The sequence below is a fragment of the Mesocricetus auratus genome, unplaced genomic scaffold (genome assembly GCF_017639785.1).
Source record: "Mesocricetus auratus isolate SY011 unplaced genomic scaffold, BCM_Maur_2.0 Super-Scaffold_100020, whole genome shotgun sequence".
In the NCBI taxonomy this organism is placed as follows: domain Eukaryota; kingdom Metazoa; phylum Chordata; class Mammalia; order Rodentia; family Cricetidae; genus Mesocricetus; species Mesocricetus auratus.
The window spans coordinates 24,503,862-24,516,640 of NW_024429201.1; the positions used below are offsets into that span (position 1 = coordinate 24,503,862).

At 37.2% G+C, this 12,779-nt stretch overlaps 1 protein-coding gene across 3 annotated transcripts in view; it reads right to left on the bottom strand.

Moving 5' to 3' along the window:
- Window positions 1-12,779, bottom strand: part of Ap3b1 (adaptor related protein complex 3 subunit beta 1) — a 194,720-nt gene that overhangs the window by 102,701 nt on the left and 79,240 nt on the right. For all 3 annotated transcript variants that reach the window (XR_005869832.1, XM_005065647.4, XM_040728840.1), the window contains exons 11-14: window positions 12,642-12,713; window positions 9,974-10,036; window positions 7,573-7,705; window positions 3,167-3,276 (exon numbers count right to left, since the gene is read on the bottom strand). Coding sequence is in view for 2 of the 3 variants with exons in the window: in XM_005065647.4 (XP_005065704.1) it covers window positions 3,167-3,276; window positions 7,573-7,705; window positions 9,974-10,036; window positions 12,642-12,713 (378 nt within the window). In the remaining variant the exon portion in view is untranslated. The remainder of the gene's footprint in view (window positions 1-3,166; window positions 3,277-7,572; window positions 7,706-9,973; window positions 10,037-12,641; window positions 12,714-12,779) is intronic.

The window sequence follows — 12,779 nt, forward strand, 5'->3', positions numbered from 1 at the left end:
TTTATTGAACTGAATTTTTTTTTCAAATCACAATTCCTTTAATCCTCGATTCCTCACCTTAGGTTTTATGTTGTTTCACTTTGTTCCTTTACAATCTTTTCCATTTGTATTTGTTTACATGGCAGGTGGGGAGTGAGGAGGCTGCCATGGTGACTACGTGGAGAGGTCAGAGGACAATTTACCGCCAGTTCTCTCCTCTACTCTATGGATCTTGGGGATTCAACTCAGGTCACCATGGCAGCAAGCACCCTAACCCTGTTGAGCCACCACATAGCCCCACCTCCCCTTCCTCAATTTCAGGTGCACAAATCCATGTCCTTGAATTTTTACCTCTTTAAGATTTGTGTTATTGTGTGTGTGTGTGTGTGCGCGCGCGTGCATGCGTGCTTGTGCATGCCACATACTCAGGTATACGTGGAGGTCAGAAAGGGGTATCAGACCCCTGGAGCTGAAGTTATAGGAGGCTGGGAACCACCCAACATGGGTACTGGGATCTGAACTCTGGTCCTCTAGAAGAGCAGCAAGTGCTCCTAACTGCTAATCCATCTCTCCATCTCCTTTGCGTATTTTACAAAAAGACTATATTGATTAAGTAAATTCCTTATTTGACCTAAAAGTATAGCTTTAATATACTTAATATACTGAGCGTGTTGCTCAGGGGTAGAATGCTTGCTCAGCATTTGTGAGGTCTCAGGTTTAGGCCCCAGAACTACAATAAACACGCACACACACATACCACACTCTAAGTAATTTTCCTTCCTTCTCATATGTTTGTATTATTGCCATGTTTTACACAAACAGTGTTAGGTTTGTTAGTTCCTTTGTGATTAGCTCTTGTTCACTTTATAATGTTCCTTTTCATGTAAACACTTCTAATTAACATCAAATGTCACTTTATGTTCACAATTGCTAAATATCTCTTTCCCTGCCTTATTTTTACCCTTTTAAATTGATTAGGGTCTTTTGACTGTAAATGGTTAACTTCTGACAAAAATAAACATCAAAAGTCAGCTGCACAGTCTACACTTGAAGGAAGGCTCCACTTGGCTAACACGGGGACACTTCCGTCCCACAGAAAGCTAACGCAATCACTCAACAACGGTACAGAAGCCCAAAAAGTTTTTCTATCACAGAAGTCTAAGGCTTGCCTGGATGTGCCTCAGATACTCAAAAGAGTAAAAACATCACACTAACCCTGCCTCCACCTCCTTAGTGTTGTGATTAAAGGTGAATGTCACCACACAAAGCAGTGCCTGAGATTTTCTTGGTGACTGACATCTGGAGAGCAGAGGCCAGCCACGTTACAAAACAGCCTGAGCGTGAGCATGTCTTACACTTCCTAATTATGCTTCCAGACATCACTGCTCCTGCATCATCTCAAAAGGCAACTACATCATGACATGTTCTCCTTGCTCACATGGTTAAGATCGTGTTGACCAGGTCACCACAGTAAATCATGATTCCAACCTTTGAAATTAAAATGTAATTGTGGGGACACACTTTGAGGCTGTGCAAATGCTACCCTCAAGTTTTCATCCACTACTCTGTAGTGTATCTCAAGAACTCTTCCGTGAATCAGTGCATCAGTGGTTGGCAGACAGAGAAATCCTAGCCCTGCCATTCCTTCTAGATTCATTAGCTGTTTGCTCAATTGTTTATTTGCTCAGTGGTTTATTCATTATGCATTCATTTTCCACTAAATAATCTCCTTTCACTATCTTTAACTTTGATCAGTGGAAGCTCCTTGTTCTCGAGCTGGGCTCTTGGGTTTGTTGTTGTTTTCATTTGCATACTTTAAATATGGCTCTATCATTCTATAACTACAGTTCCACATATTTTTTCCTTTGTCTCAACACAATGGTCCAAGTTCACACTGTTTTTTATTTCTTTATGCTAGTTCTGAAACCAGTTATTTCTCTAAGAAAACCAGATTCCTTGAAGAAAGAATGGTATTTAAAGACCAATACTGGACTATCTATAGCTTAGCTGACAGAAGCACTGGCCACCAAGTCTGAAGACCCCAGAACCCATGTGATGAAAGGGAAAAACGGACTCCCACAAATTGTCTTCTGACATCTACACAGATGCTGGACACATATACCCCAAACACAGAAAAACCCATGTAAAACCTTTTTATTTTAAAAAGCATAAACTTGGAAACATATTAAGTAAAAGAAGCCCAAAACAAGATCACATGTTATATGAATCTGCTTATATAAAATAACCAAGAAGAAACAAACCCATAGAAAAAAAAAGTAAACTAGTGATGGTGAGGGAAGAGAATGAAAGGAGGCTGGGGGATTTAAGTGTGGGATTATTATTTCAAAGGTAATGATAATTACCTTTATAATTAATAATTAATAATAATTAATAATAATGATTATTATTTCAAAGGTAACTTCATGAATATACCAAATCCTACTGAATAATACACTTTAGAATTTAAGCTTTATGGCATGAAAAAACACATCAATAATAACAGAAGATCCCTGCAGCACTGGGAAATACATGATATATACATACATATATACATACATACATACATACATATATATATATATATCTCAGATTCACTCATGACACACAAATTCAGGCATACACATATACTTACTATCTATTTATACTTAAGTCCCACAAAGATTACAGCTTCTAATTCCAGCCCAGCACTGTTGGGCTTACTCTCCTCTTTCCTCCTTCAGGTCTGTAATCCTCTCTTAAAAACAGCCGAATATCTCTCTCTCTGTCTGTCTCTCTGTATGTCTCTCTCTCTGTGTCTCTCTCTCTGTGTCTCTCTGTGTCTCTCTCTCTGTCTCTCTCTCTCTGTCTCTCTGTCTCTGTCTCTGTCTCTGTCTCTGTCTGTCTCTGTCTGTCTCTGTCTGTCTGTCTGTCTGTCTGTCTGTCTCTCTCTCTCTCTCTCTCTCTCTCTCTCTCTCTCTCTCTCTCTCTCTCTCTCTCTCTCTCTCTCTCTCTCTCTCCCCTTTTATAGTTTTTTCAGACAGGGTTTCTCTATGTAGCCTAAATCAGTCCTGAATTTACAGAGATCTGACTGCTGCCTCCCAAGTGCTAGGATCAAAGGCATGCACCACCACCAGCCAGCTCAAACCAAATCTTAAACTACTTAAGAAAAGAAGGCTGAGTAAGTTCAGCAGGACTCAGGGGTACTCACAGTGATACTGTCCAAGAGTTTGGCCATATGTTTAATAATTTCACCATGCTGTGCAGGCTGCATTTGCAAGAGTTTCTTTATAACAACCACACTTTCAGCAACAACTATTTCTAAAAGACACAAAGATTGTCATATTAAATATGTATAATCAATTCAATTACAATCTGCCTGGTAAAGTGCAAATTCCAATCAGCAAAATATCTTCAATGCTTTAAATACATGAAATCTGTAATCTGAAGCATACTATTCGTTGTTTGGGCAAATTGTCTTATGTAGAATTCACTTCAATCTCTGCAATAAAAGTTACATTATGCTCCACGGTGGACAGTACTTTTGGCTCTTAGCTAGAGCTTCTATATAATCAAACACCTACCATCTAAGCATTTTTCCCTATTCTATACTAAATAGAGGAGGGAGGGGAGATGACCACACCAAACCCTGACAAAGTGAAGCATCCAGAAAGAGTAAGGATTAGGAGGGAAAGGAATGCAATCACCATAGAAACAGCATTCACTACAATGTCAAAATGAGTGTGACCATGAGCTGATTGCCTCTGCATGTGCTGGGCTGGAATTAGATGGCGCAATCTTTGTGTGACTTAAGTGCAGATAGATAGATTTTAAATAAGTGTATGTGTATGCCTGAATTTGTGTGTCACGTGTGAATCTGTGATGTGTGTAACATGTATTTCCCAGTGCTGTCTTTAGAAAGACCCTAAAAATAATAATGCCCTTCCCTTATCAGTAAGCACATGCAAATCCATGCTATCTATCTACCCAACTTAGACCCTGAGAGGCTGCTCTGTATGGAGATGCATAACCCAGACTGCCTTGTAACTCTGTAGCCAATGGCTGTCACACTGTATCTTACCCTTTGCCTTAATCCTGCCCATACCTTATAAATAGTTCCTTCAGCAAATCCCCTTTAACTATTAACTACCCTCTTTCAAGCATGCCACCTGCTTCTTGCAAGGACTTTACTAATACAATTGCTCCTGTAAGTGACTAAGAAACAGATTAAAAGCTGGGGTTTGCATATGAGTTTTCACAAAGTGGCTAGCCAGTAACCTAGTCACCTTTGTGGTGGCACCAGCAGAAACTGTACATGCATGCACACTTGCAGAGGCCAGAAGCGAACACTGGATACCTTTCTGGGCCATTTTCCACACTTTTTGATAGGGGCTCTCAATGAACCTGGAACTCACTGATTCAACAACACTGTCTGGCCAGCAAGCCTCAGGGATGCTTTTGTGTTCCCCTCCCTACAGAGTGCAGACACATGTCTCCTTGCCTTGTTTTCGTGGGTGCTGGGATCTGAACCTAGGTACTCCTGCTTGTAGGCAAGTACTTACTGAACTATTATTAATGCCACAAATGCTAAAAAAATAAATATATGCTTCTTTATGCAGAATTTTGACTTTAAAATAATTAAGAACTTCATAGACATTGGCCAACTCCTGGCATATACTTCAACAGTTTAATACTATACAAAATATCACAATTTGTATTGTTAGGTTTTTATTGAAATACATTACGCTTTAAGAATATAAATGAATTTCTTACACTTTCCATGAGTAAATATAATACTTCAAATCTACATCTTTTTCTAAGTTAACAAATATTAGGGAACTAATATTTAATGTTAAGGCCTTAGTTTACAAAAATATTATATTTCATTTTTGTCTGGTAATATATCATTTTAAAGATGAATAAGGAAACAGATTGGAATTATATGATTTTGCCCATAATTCAAGATAACACCTAAAGTAACCTTTGACCTCTTAGAATATTTTATAACTACAAGCAAATGCTACTTGTACATAAGACCACTGCCGTGCTAAGAGGAAACAAAAAAATAATTCAATGTAACTATGTATGGATCATCCCAGAGTCTACAAACAAAAATGTACTAAATATGGTCTTAAGTTTGCAAAACTATTACATTTCTTTTTTGTTCTACAATGTATCATTTTAAAGATGAATTAGAAAGCAGAGTAGAATTCTATGATTTTGTCCACAATTTTGGCTAAGCACCTAAAGTACTTTTGAAGTCTTAGAATATTCTATAACTACAAGCAAACACAATTTCTGTTCTGGGATTTGTCTAGTGTCCCTATCGTCCTAAAAAAAAAAAAAACTATATCTGCGTACAGCCTACCCTCATGTTACAAATATGGAATCTGGAGCACAGGTAGGCTGGCTAATTACGCAAGAGAGCATTAACACCCAAGCAAGCAGTCTAGTTCTACATACATACAAATAGCTGGCAATATAGTAAGAGAAGCAGATGGGAAACTATAACATATTTATTTTTTGTTACTGTCTCCTTCCATCAGATTGTGAGTGCCATAAAGGCAGAGACTTTTACAAGCTAAATGAATATCTTATTAATCTACTCAACATTTATTAAATATCTCTGCAGATTCAAATTCTCACTAAATGCTTACAGAATTATATAAAAAAACTAAATAAAATTGAAAAATAACTTTCCATCTAATTCTTTTAGTTTATAGTAGGTGCCAACAAGGTTACTCAGACAAACAAATCCTGTTAATATGTTACCTAAAATAAACTACCACAGGTAATTAAATATCCTAAGTCAATTGAAATGTGAATTTCTCATACAAAAAAAGGCTTAAGAAATCTGTTTTTCAAATTAATCTTTCACACTGATAATGGGCTATTTCATGGAAAGCTTCAAGTCTGCTTCAAAAGATTCTTTGAAATCAAAATAAACTTTTAAAAAATAACCAGTATGCTGCAGAAATAATTACTTTAAAATTAATATAAGTATTTCTCATCAGAAAAAAAAGACCAAAAAGATGGGCAGACACTTGTGCTATGCTTTGTATTTAAAAAGACTGAGTGTTCTCGATAATTTCTGATAGTTTTTTAATAAGGGATATCTTAAAACAACTACCACCAGCAAAGCTTATGTAATTCACAGAAAGTCATTATCAAAGACACAGGAAAAAAAGTGTTTCTAAAGCCATATTTGAAACCATGACTTAGAATCAGAGATCAAATGTTACTATTCATAGTGAAGTAGACACCATGGACAGACAGCATTTATCATGCTATCCTTTCTTGTTTATCTGAACAGGCAAACTTCTTAGAAATCTCTTTTCTTGTCAATTTGGTGGAACTTGAATTTTAATATCTATGTAGAAAAATGTTCTAGCAATCAAAAGTTTGTAGGTGAAACTATGATTATGTGTGTAAGCGTGCACTCACACACAAATCAGAGTTAGAGTTATTGAGGAACAAATTGTGTTTTACTGTTTGCTTGGCTTCAGTTTTTCATGGGCTCCCCATTACCACAACACAATAACATTTCCTAGGATTATCTACATATGGGAGGCTACAGATAAATTAATCATTGTAGTAAAAAGTTATTCTTCAAGTAAAATGTAAATATCATCAATTTTTCTTTTTATTTATTTTTATTTATTTATTTATATATATATATATATATTTTTTTTTTGGTTTTACAAGACAGGGTTTCTCTGTATTGTTTTGGAGGCTGTCGGTCCAGCCCGGCCTCGAACTCACAGAGATCCACCTGCTTCTGCCTCCCGAGTGCTGGGATTAAAGGCGTGCGCCACCACCGCCCGGCCAATTTTTCTTATGTATGACTTCAATGGGTACTTTTTCACATACATCTGTGTTGGAGTAATTATATATTTTTAAAAAATCAATAAATAATTTCAAAGATTTTTCACAACTTATACATTTCCTAAGAAAAAACTCATTTTAATCCACTGTACAACTTTAATAGAAATCTTGTACAGGTGTGTAGTTAACTTGTTTTTCTCTAATTGGTTCATCTTATTTGCAAACCATAACCACAGAGAAAACTGACACTGTGGCACAGGGACATGCAACATTCAGGTGGTGAATTTTGCTATCCCATTTCTGAGAACACCTGAGTAATATTTGGGGACAAATGAAGCTGTGCCACATGGTGACTACTGATCTAACCCGCCTTCAGTAGGAAGCACTGGGGGGAAATTCCAGAAGGTTCACTGCTCACATGCTTTTGGTCCAGCCACTAATCTGGGTTATAAAGTCATTTGCCTGCTGCTAGCACCCTCTGCAGGTGAACCAGTATTATGCATGGCTTCCATGCCAGTAAGAAACAGAATTTGCAGAAAGGGTACAAGTGGTTAGTGAATGAGTAAGATAAACTGCTGTGTGGGGGCAAAAACCAAAAAATACTGTTAATCACATAATTCATTTTTAGAGATGAATTTACATGTAAATCAAGAATATAGTTGCTACTTATTGTGAGCATACTAATACATAGACAAACCCCAAAAGATAACAAATAAAAGAACGCAGCTGCAGGCCATACTGAGAACATCCAATTATAAATTATGTGAAAATGAAATGAAACCAGGAACTCACCATCCCTGTTGGATAGCAAACAGACCAGGCCATTGAGGCACGTGTCGGTGACTTCGGTGATGCTGGTTGCACATCTGCCTATGGTCTGAATAGTGGCTGCTGCAAACTGTTTGTCCTGGCTTTTCACGTAGGTCTAAAACAGTTTGATTAGTTTCAACATTGGGGTTATCAAGTGAATACAAGCTCATTTTGATATCTTTGTCAGGATGAAAGAATTTAGAATACACAGGCCTCTCTTAAGCCCCGCAGGAGCCAAGTGATTGCTCACTTCAGTTTTTTCTTGTTATATAACCTGCTTCTTTTTATAGCAAAGGTACATTTAAAGCCAGGGTCATTCACCAAAGGCCAGTGACTGCAGGCTCCAAAACAGAGAATGGGGAGCATCGCCCAAAGACAGCAATTAGCTTAAGAGCTGTGTTGAAAAGGTGCTGAGACATGCTCTGAGGAGGTTTCAGTTCATTTAACCAGCAGTACCTATGTGCTCATGGAGAGAAGGGGCCACCTTTTCAGACACTAAAAGTTCAGAAAAAAGGAAAAGGGGACCGATGTGCTGGTAAATGACAATCTGCCACTGGGATGGTTTAAGAGAGACAGCAACGACCCAATAACTATAGCGACTGCGCTTCACTAAGACTACAAAATACTAGTTCACAAAATCAATCAGCATCAGAGTTTTGAACAAAACAGTGTAGATGTGTATTAATGTCAACTTAAAAACAGCTCTGACTAACAAAAGGAAGTAAAAGGCCGTTACAAGCCCCTGACAACCTTATATACTTTGTGACTTTGGTTACAACTTTCCTACATTTAAAGGCTAAGCTTTTATTTTGAAAAAAAAAGATTCCTAACCATAAATTCTAAGTATGTAATGCAGAATTAACTCTATGGGTATCTAAGAAGAATATGCATTCAAATAGCTATATAAATAAGAAATCAAAGGAAAAAAAAGATATGCAAACAATGTAGGGATTTAGTGCCAAGTCTCAAGGAGATGACTAAATGTTGAAGAAACAAGTGATGCTTTCTAGTTCCATGAAAGGAAAAACCAAGGTAGACTTAAAACTGCTCCCAAATAGACAATGTGATTGCTATAATTAAAAAGAGTGCATTTGAGTTGTTGAGGATAATCCCCATTTTACTCACAAAGTTATTATGAGCAAATTATAAGTAGTACAAGGAAAATGCAGACACAGAAAGAAGGAGAGATTTAACAGTCCGTGGACAAGTGGATCTCCTACGACATGCTGGCAGTAAGTAAGCAGAGAGCACGCCTGGCAGGAGGCTCACAAAGGCTTGCCTCCTGCTGTCCTGGGGGTGCTGGACATGTGCAGAAAGATGGCAAGTCTACACAGCAAGGGAAAGGGGACATGGGCAAAGACCAACAGTTAGAATGAAATAACATTATATGAATGACAAAAGATTAAAACACAAACATAGGTCTCTAGCTTATGAGTACTCAGAAAAAGCTTGAAAACCCCAATTTTCTGGCATGCCCATATGAGAAGAGCTCTATGGTATTCTAATTTCATCGCTATTTTTTCTAGAAAAAAAGTATATAGCACAAAAGTTCAGTGGCCTGGGTAAGAACAAAATGACTGTGGGCACACAATAAAAATTCTACTACTCTTGACCGAAGTATAAAAGTAATATAATTATAAAGAAACATGGTATTCATATACAGGGAAAAAGAAATGAAGAATCATGGTCACAGATTTCATTAAATTTATCAATGTTGAAATCCAATAAGAAGAACTCTAAGGTCGCTGTACAGGATATGGAGCTCTTAACACTGACACAGGTATACTGCTATTATGCAACTCGATGAAGGTTTCAGAGTTGTTCCTTTCAGCATAAAGTGCATAAAGCCAATGAAATAAACTAATCAAAATCAATTCTCTCCCTCTACAATGTGTGTCCTGGACACCCAACTCGGGTTGTCGGGCTTAGTGGCTGGCACCTTTATCAGAGTCTCCATGCCCCACACAAACTGTTTCTAAACACTCCAGCAATATAGCTAAAGCTAAAGGGGCAATCTAAAGTAGAGGTGGTGAATTAAACAGAAGTAGCCAGGTAACAAATGATGTGCTTTGACAGACACAGAAAGTGCTTTCAGAGCATAGAAAGGACAGTTGATGGTGGTAGCGTGGACAGTTCTTCATAAAAACAAGATTCTGAGCCCAATCATGAGCCTGTCTTTCACTGCTAAGGAAACGTAAGACCATTTATTTATCTTACATTGTACATTTGTAGTTAATGTTTATCTTGAAACCAGAAAAATTCCCAGTTGCCCATCTTTTCTTGAATGTATTTATGGAGCTGCATAGTATTAGACTGAGTAGGAGGCATATTTAACTTAACACTGAACATAGTGTAGAAACTACAATTAGCACTATATACAAACCTGAAATTCTCGAAGAAGAGTTGATATGTTGGCTTCATTTGCCAAATTTGTCAAAATTTCAAGCTACAATAGAGAAAGAGAGAAAGTAAACATTTTAAAACACGAATAAAAAGGTGAATTCAATAGAAGCTAAACATATAATTGAAAGTTGATTTTCTTCTTAAATCACTGTCATGTGTGGCTCTGTATCCTTGAGGTGGTCTTTACAGAAACTAGATAATTACATAGTTCTTAAAAAAATAATTAGGAAAAGAACCCCAGATCTTCACTAATTATCTTAATTTTACAATTTATATCTAATTAACCTAAACAATTTGTTAGCTCAACTTTTATTTTTTATTAATAAAGTTAGAAAACAATTTACTCTTCATGTAATACTTCTGTTTTCCAGATATTAATTTTCTCGACTGTCTATCTCATATCTTACCTTCCCAGATGCTTAGACAATTTCAATCTCTATCCTAAATTTATAAATGTAAGAAGTGTGAAATTAAAAACCTACCTCCACTGTGATTGCTAGAAATATGTTTTACCCATAAAAAAGATTTAATTGTTTTGAAGGTGGGCACAAACATATGAGACCAACAGAAAACACAACTCAAGATGTCTACCAGCACATTCATATCAAGTATTACATTAAAAGTAAATGAAATAGGAGCCGGGCGGTGGTGGCGCACGCCTTTAATCCCAGCACTCGGGAGGCAGAGGCAGGCGGATATCTGTGAGTTTGAGGCCAGGCTGGACCAACAGCCTCCAAAACAGAAAAACCCTGTCTCGTAAAACCAAAAAGGAAAAAAAAAAAAAAGTAAATGAAATAAACAATCCAATTAAAAGGCGCAGACTGTATAAGAAATTCTTTATATATTCTTTGTAGACTTATTTTATTGTTTATTTAGCTGTAACTGTGGGGAATCTGTTCTCTAAGAATATAGCCTGACTAGTCATTTTATCTTGATAAGAATACTGAGACATTTTTTTAGTGCAGGGGAAAGACGAAGTCTTCCCAGGCAAGCTTCAAACTTACTATGTAACTAATGACCTAATATTCCTGTCTCTCCCTCTGAAGCCTGGCATTACAGACCAGCACTACCACATGGGGTAGTTATTTAAAAGTACTTTTAAAATTCAAAAATGTTATTTATTTTTGCAGTACTGAGAACTAGGTTTTTGAGCATGATAATCAAATACCCTTCCACTGAAACAAATGATACCAGTCTTTTTCAGACAACTTTTAAAAAATAGCCTCAAATCCACTTTTTAAAACTATATGTATATTACACAGAACTGTTTTTTCACTAAAACACATAGGACAGGGTTGCCAATCTGATGCAAAATCATCCCCAAATGCTGCTGCTTATAAATAAGGACAGGTTTGTTAGAATGAGACAAAATCAGAACAATTAGGAAATTAACATCAAGGTTTTGTTCCTACACAACTGTCTTCTATGCTTATGTTTCAATAACTGCCCCAATAATATGTAAACACAAAGATCCAACTCAATATCAAATAAAGCATTTTGTTATTCTCTTTGCTATAAAAATACCCAGTCCTTCAGCTCATTTTTTACTTGAAATGTTTCATAATTAAAAAGCAGGAGTTTTTTTGTTGTTGATGTTAAAAATATCGTACTGTTTATGTTTCATCAATTTTCTGGTGAGTAAACCCAGTTTCCCCAAGAATAACACTGTCTCAATATTTAAAGAATATTTATATTTAAACTAATGTCGTTCTCCTTTTTTTTTTTTTTGTTTTTGTTTTTTTGTTTTTTTGTTTTTACGAGACAGGGTTTCTCTGTATTGTTTTGGAGGCTGTTGGTCCAGCCTGGCCTCGAACTCACAGAGATCCGCCTGCCTCTGCCTCCCGAGTGCTGGGATTAAAGGCGTGCGCCACCACCGCCCGGCTCTCCATTAGTTTTTAATGTTTGTGACATAGCGCACAGTACGCAGAAAAGTTCCCATGCCAGGGTGTATTTCTAGGCACTTCTTGCTCTGTCTAAGGCCACGGTGTCTCACCATCATGCTCTGTAGCCCTCGCTGAACTCTGTATCACAGGGCTTTCATCATCTCTGGTGGCAAAGCTGCTTAGTCTACTCCCACCCACACACCTACCAACCACAAAAACATTCACAACAAAGTTATTTTAAATTCTTCCAAATACCATTTTTCACAAATCTCTCACACAATCAACGCCACCTTTTTATTTTGAATAGGACTTAACTCAAACCTCCATTGCCTGTTGTACAAAGTACTAAATTTATCTATGCCTCACCTGTCTCTCTCAACATAAAATGATCTGAGATACAGGCAACTAATGCATTTGAAAGTAGCACAATAGCTAGCCCATAATAATACAGGTCAAGTATGAAGAACAATTTTCCATAAGTTTAAAAAGAAAAAGCTACAATTACAGAGCTGGGGAAGTAGCTCAGTTGGTAAAGTGCTAACACAAGGACTTGAACTAATCCCCAACCACCTACAAGGTGTTGGGCATGCAGCGTGCCTAGCGTTCTTAGCTGGGGACAGAGGCAGGATTCCTAGCCTTCATTGACGGCCTTCCATGCCTACATGGGTAGTTCCACGCAGAGAGAGAGGGAGAGAGGGAGGCAGGCTAATGCAATGTCTCTTCCAAGTACACAGCTACATGAGAACCTGTATGAAGCATACGGACCTTCAGTGTCTTGATCATAGTTGGATCAGTAGACCTGACATAGAAACTCTTCAGGTAAGGTTCAAACATACCCTAGGTCAACAAAAAGAAATGTGTTAGTACATTAATGACACCAGTATGCTTGTCTGATTCTTTGAT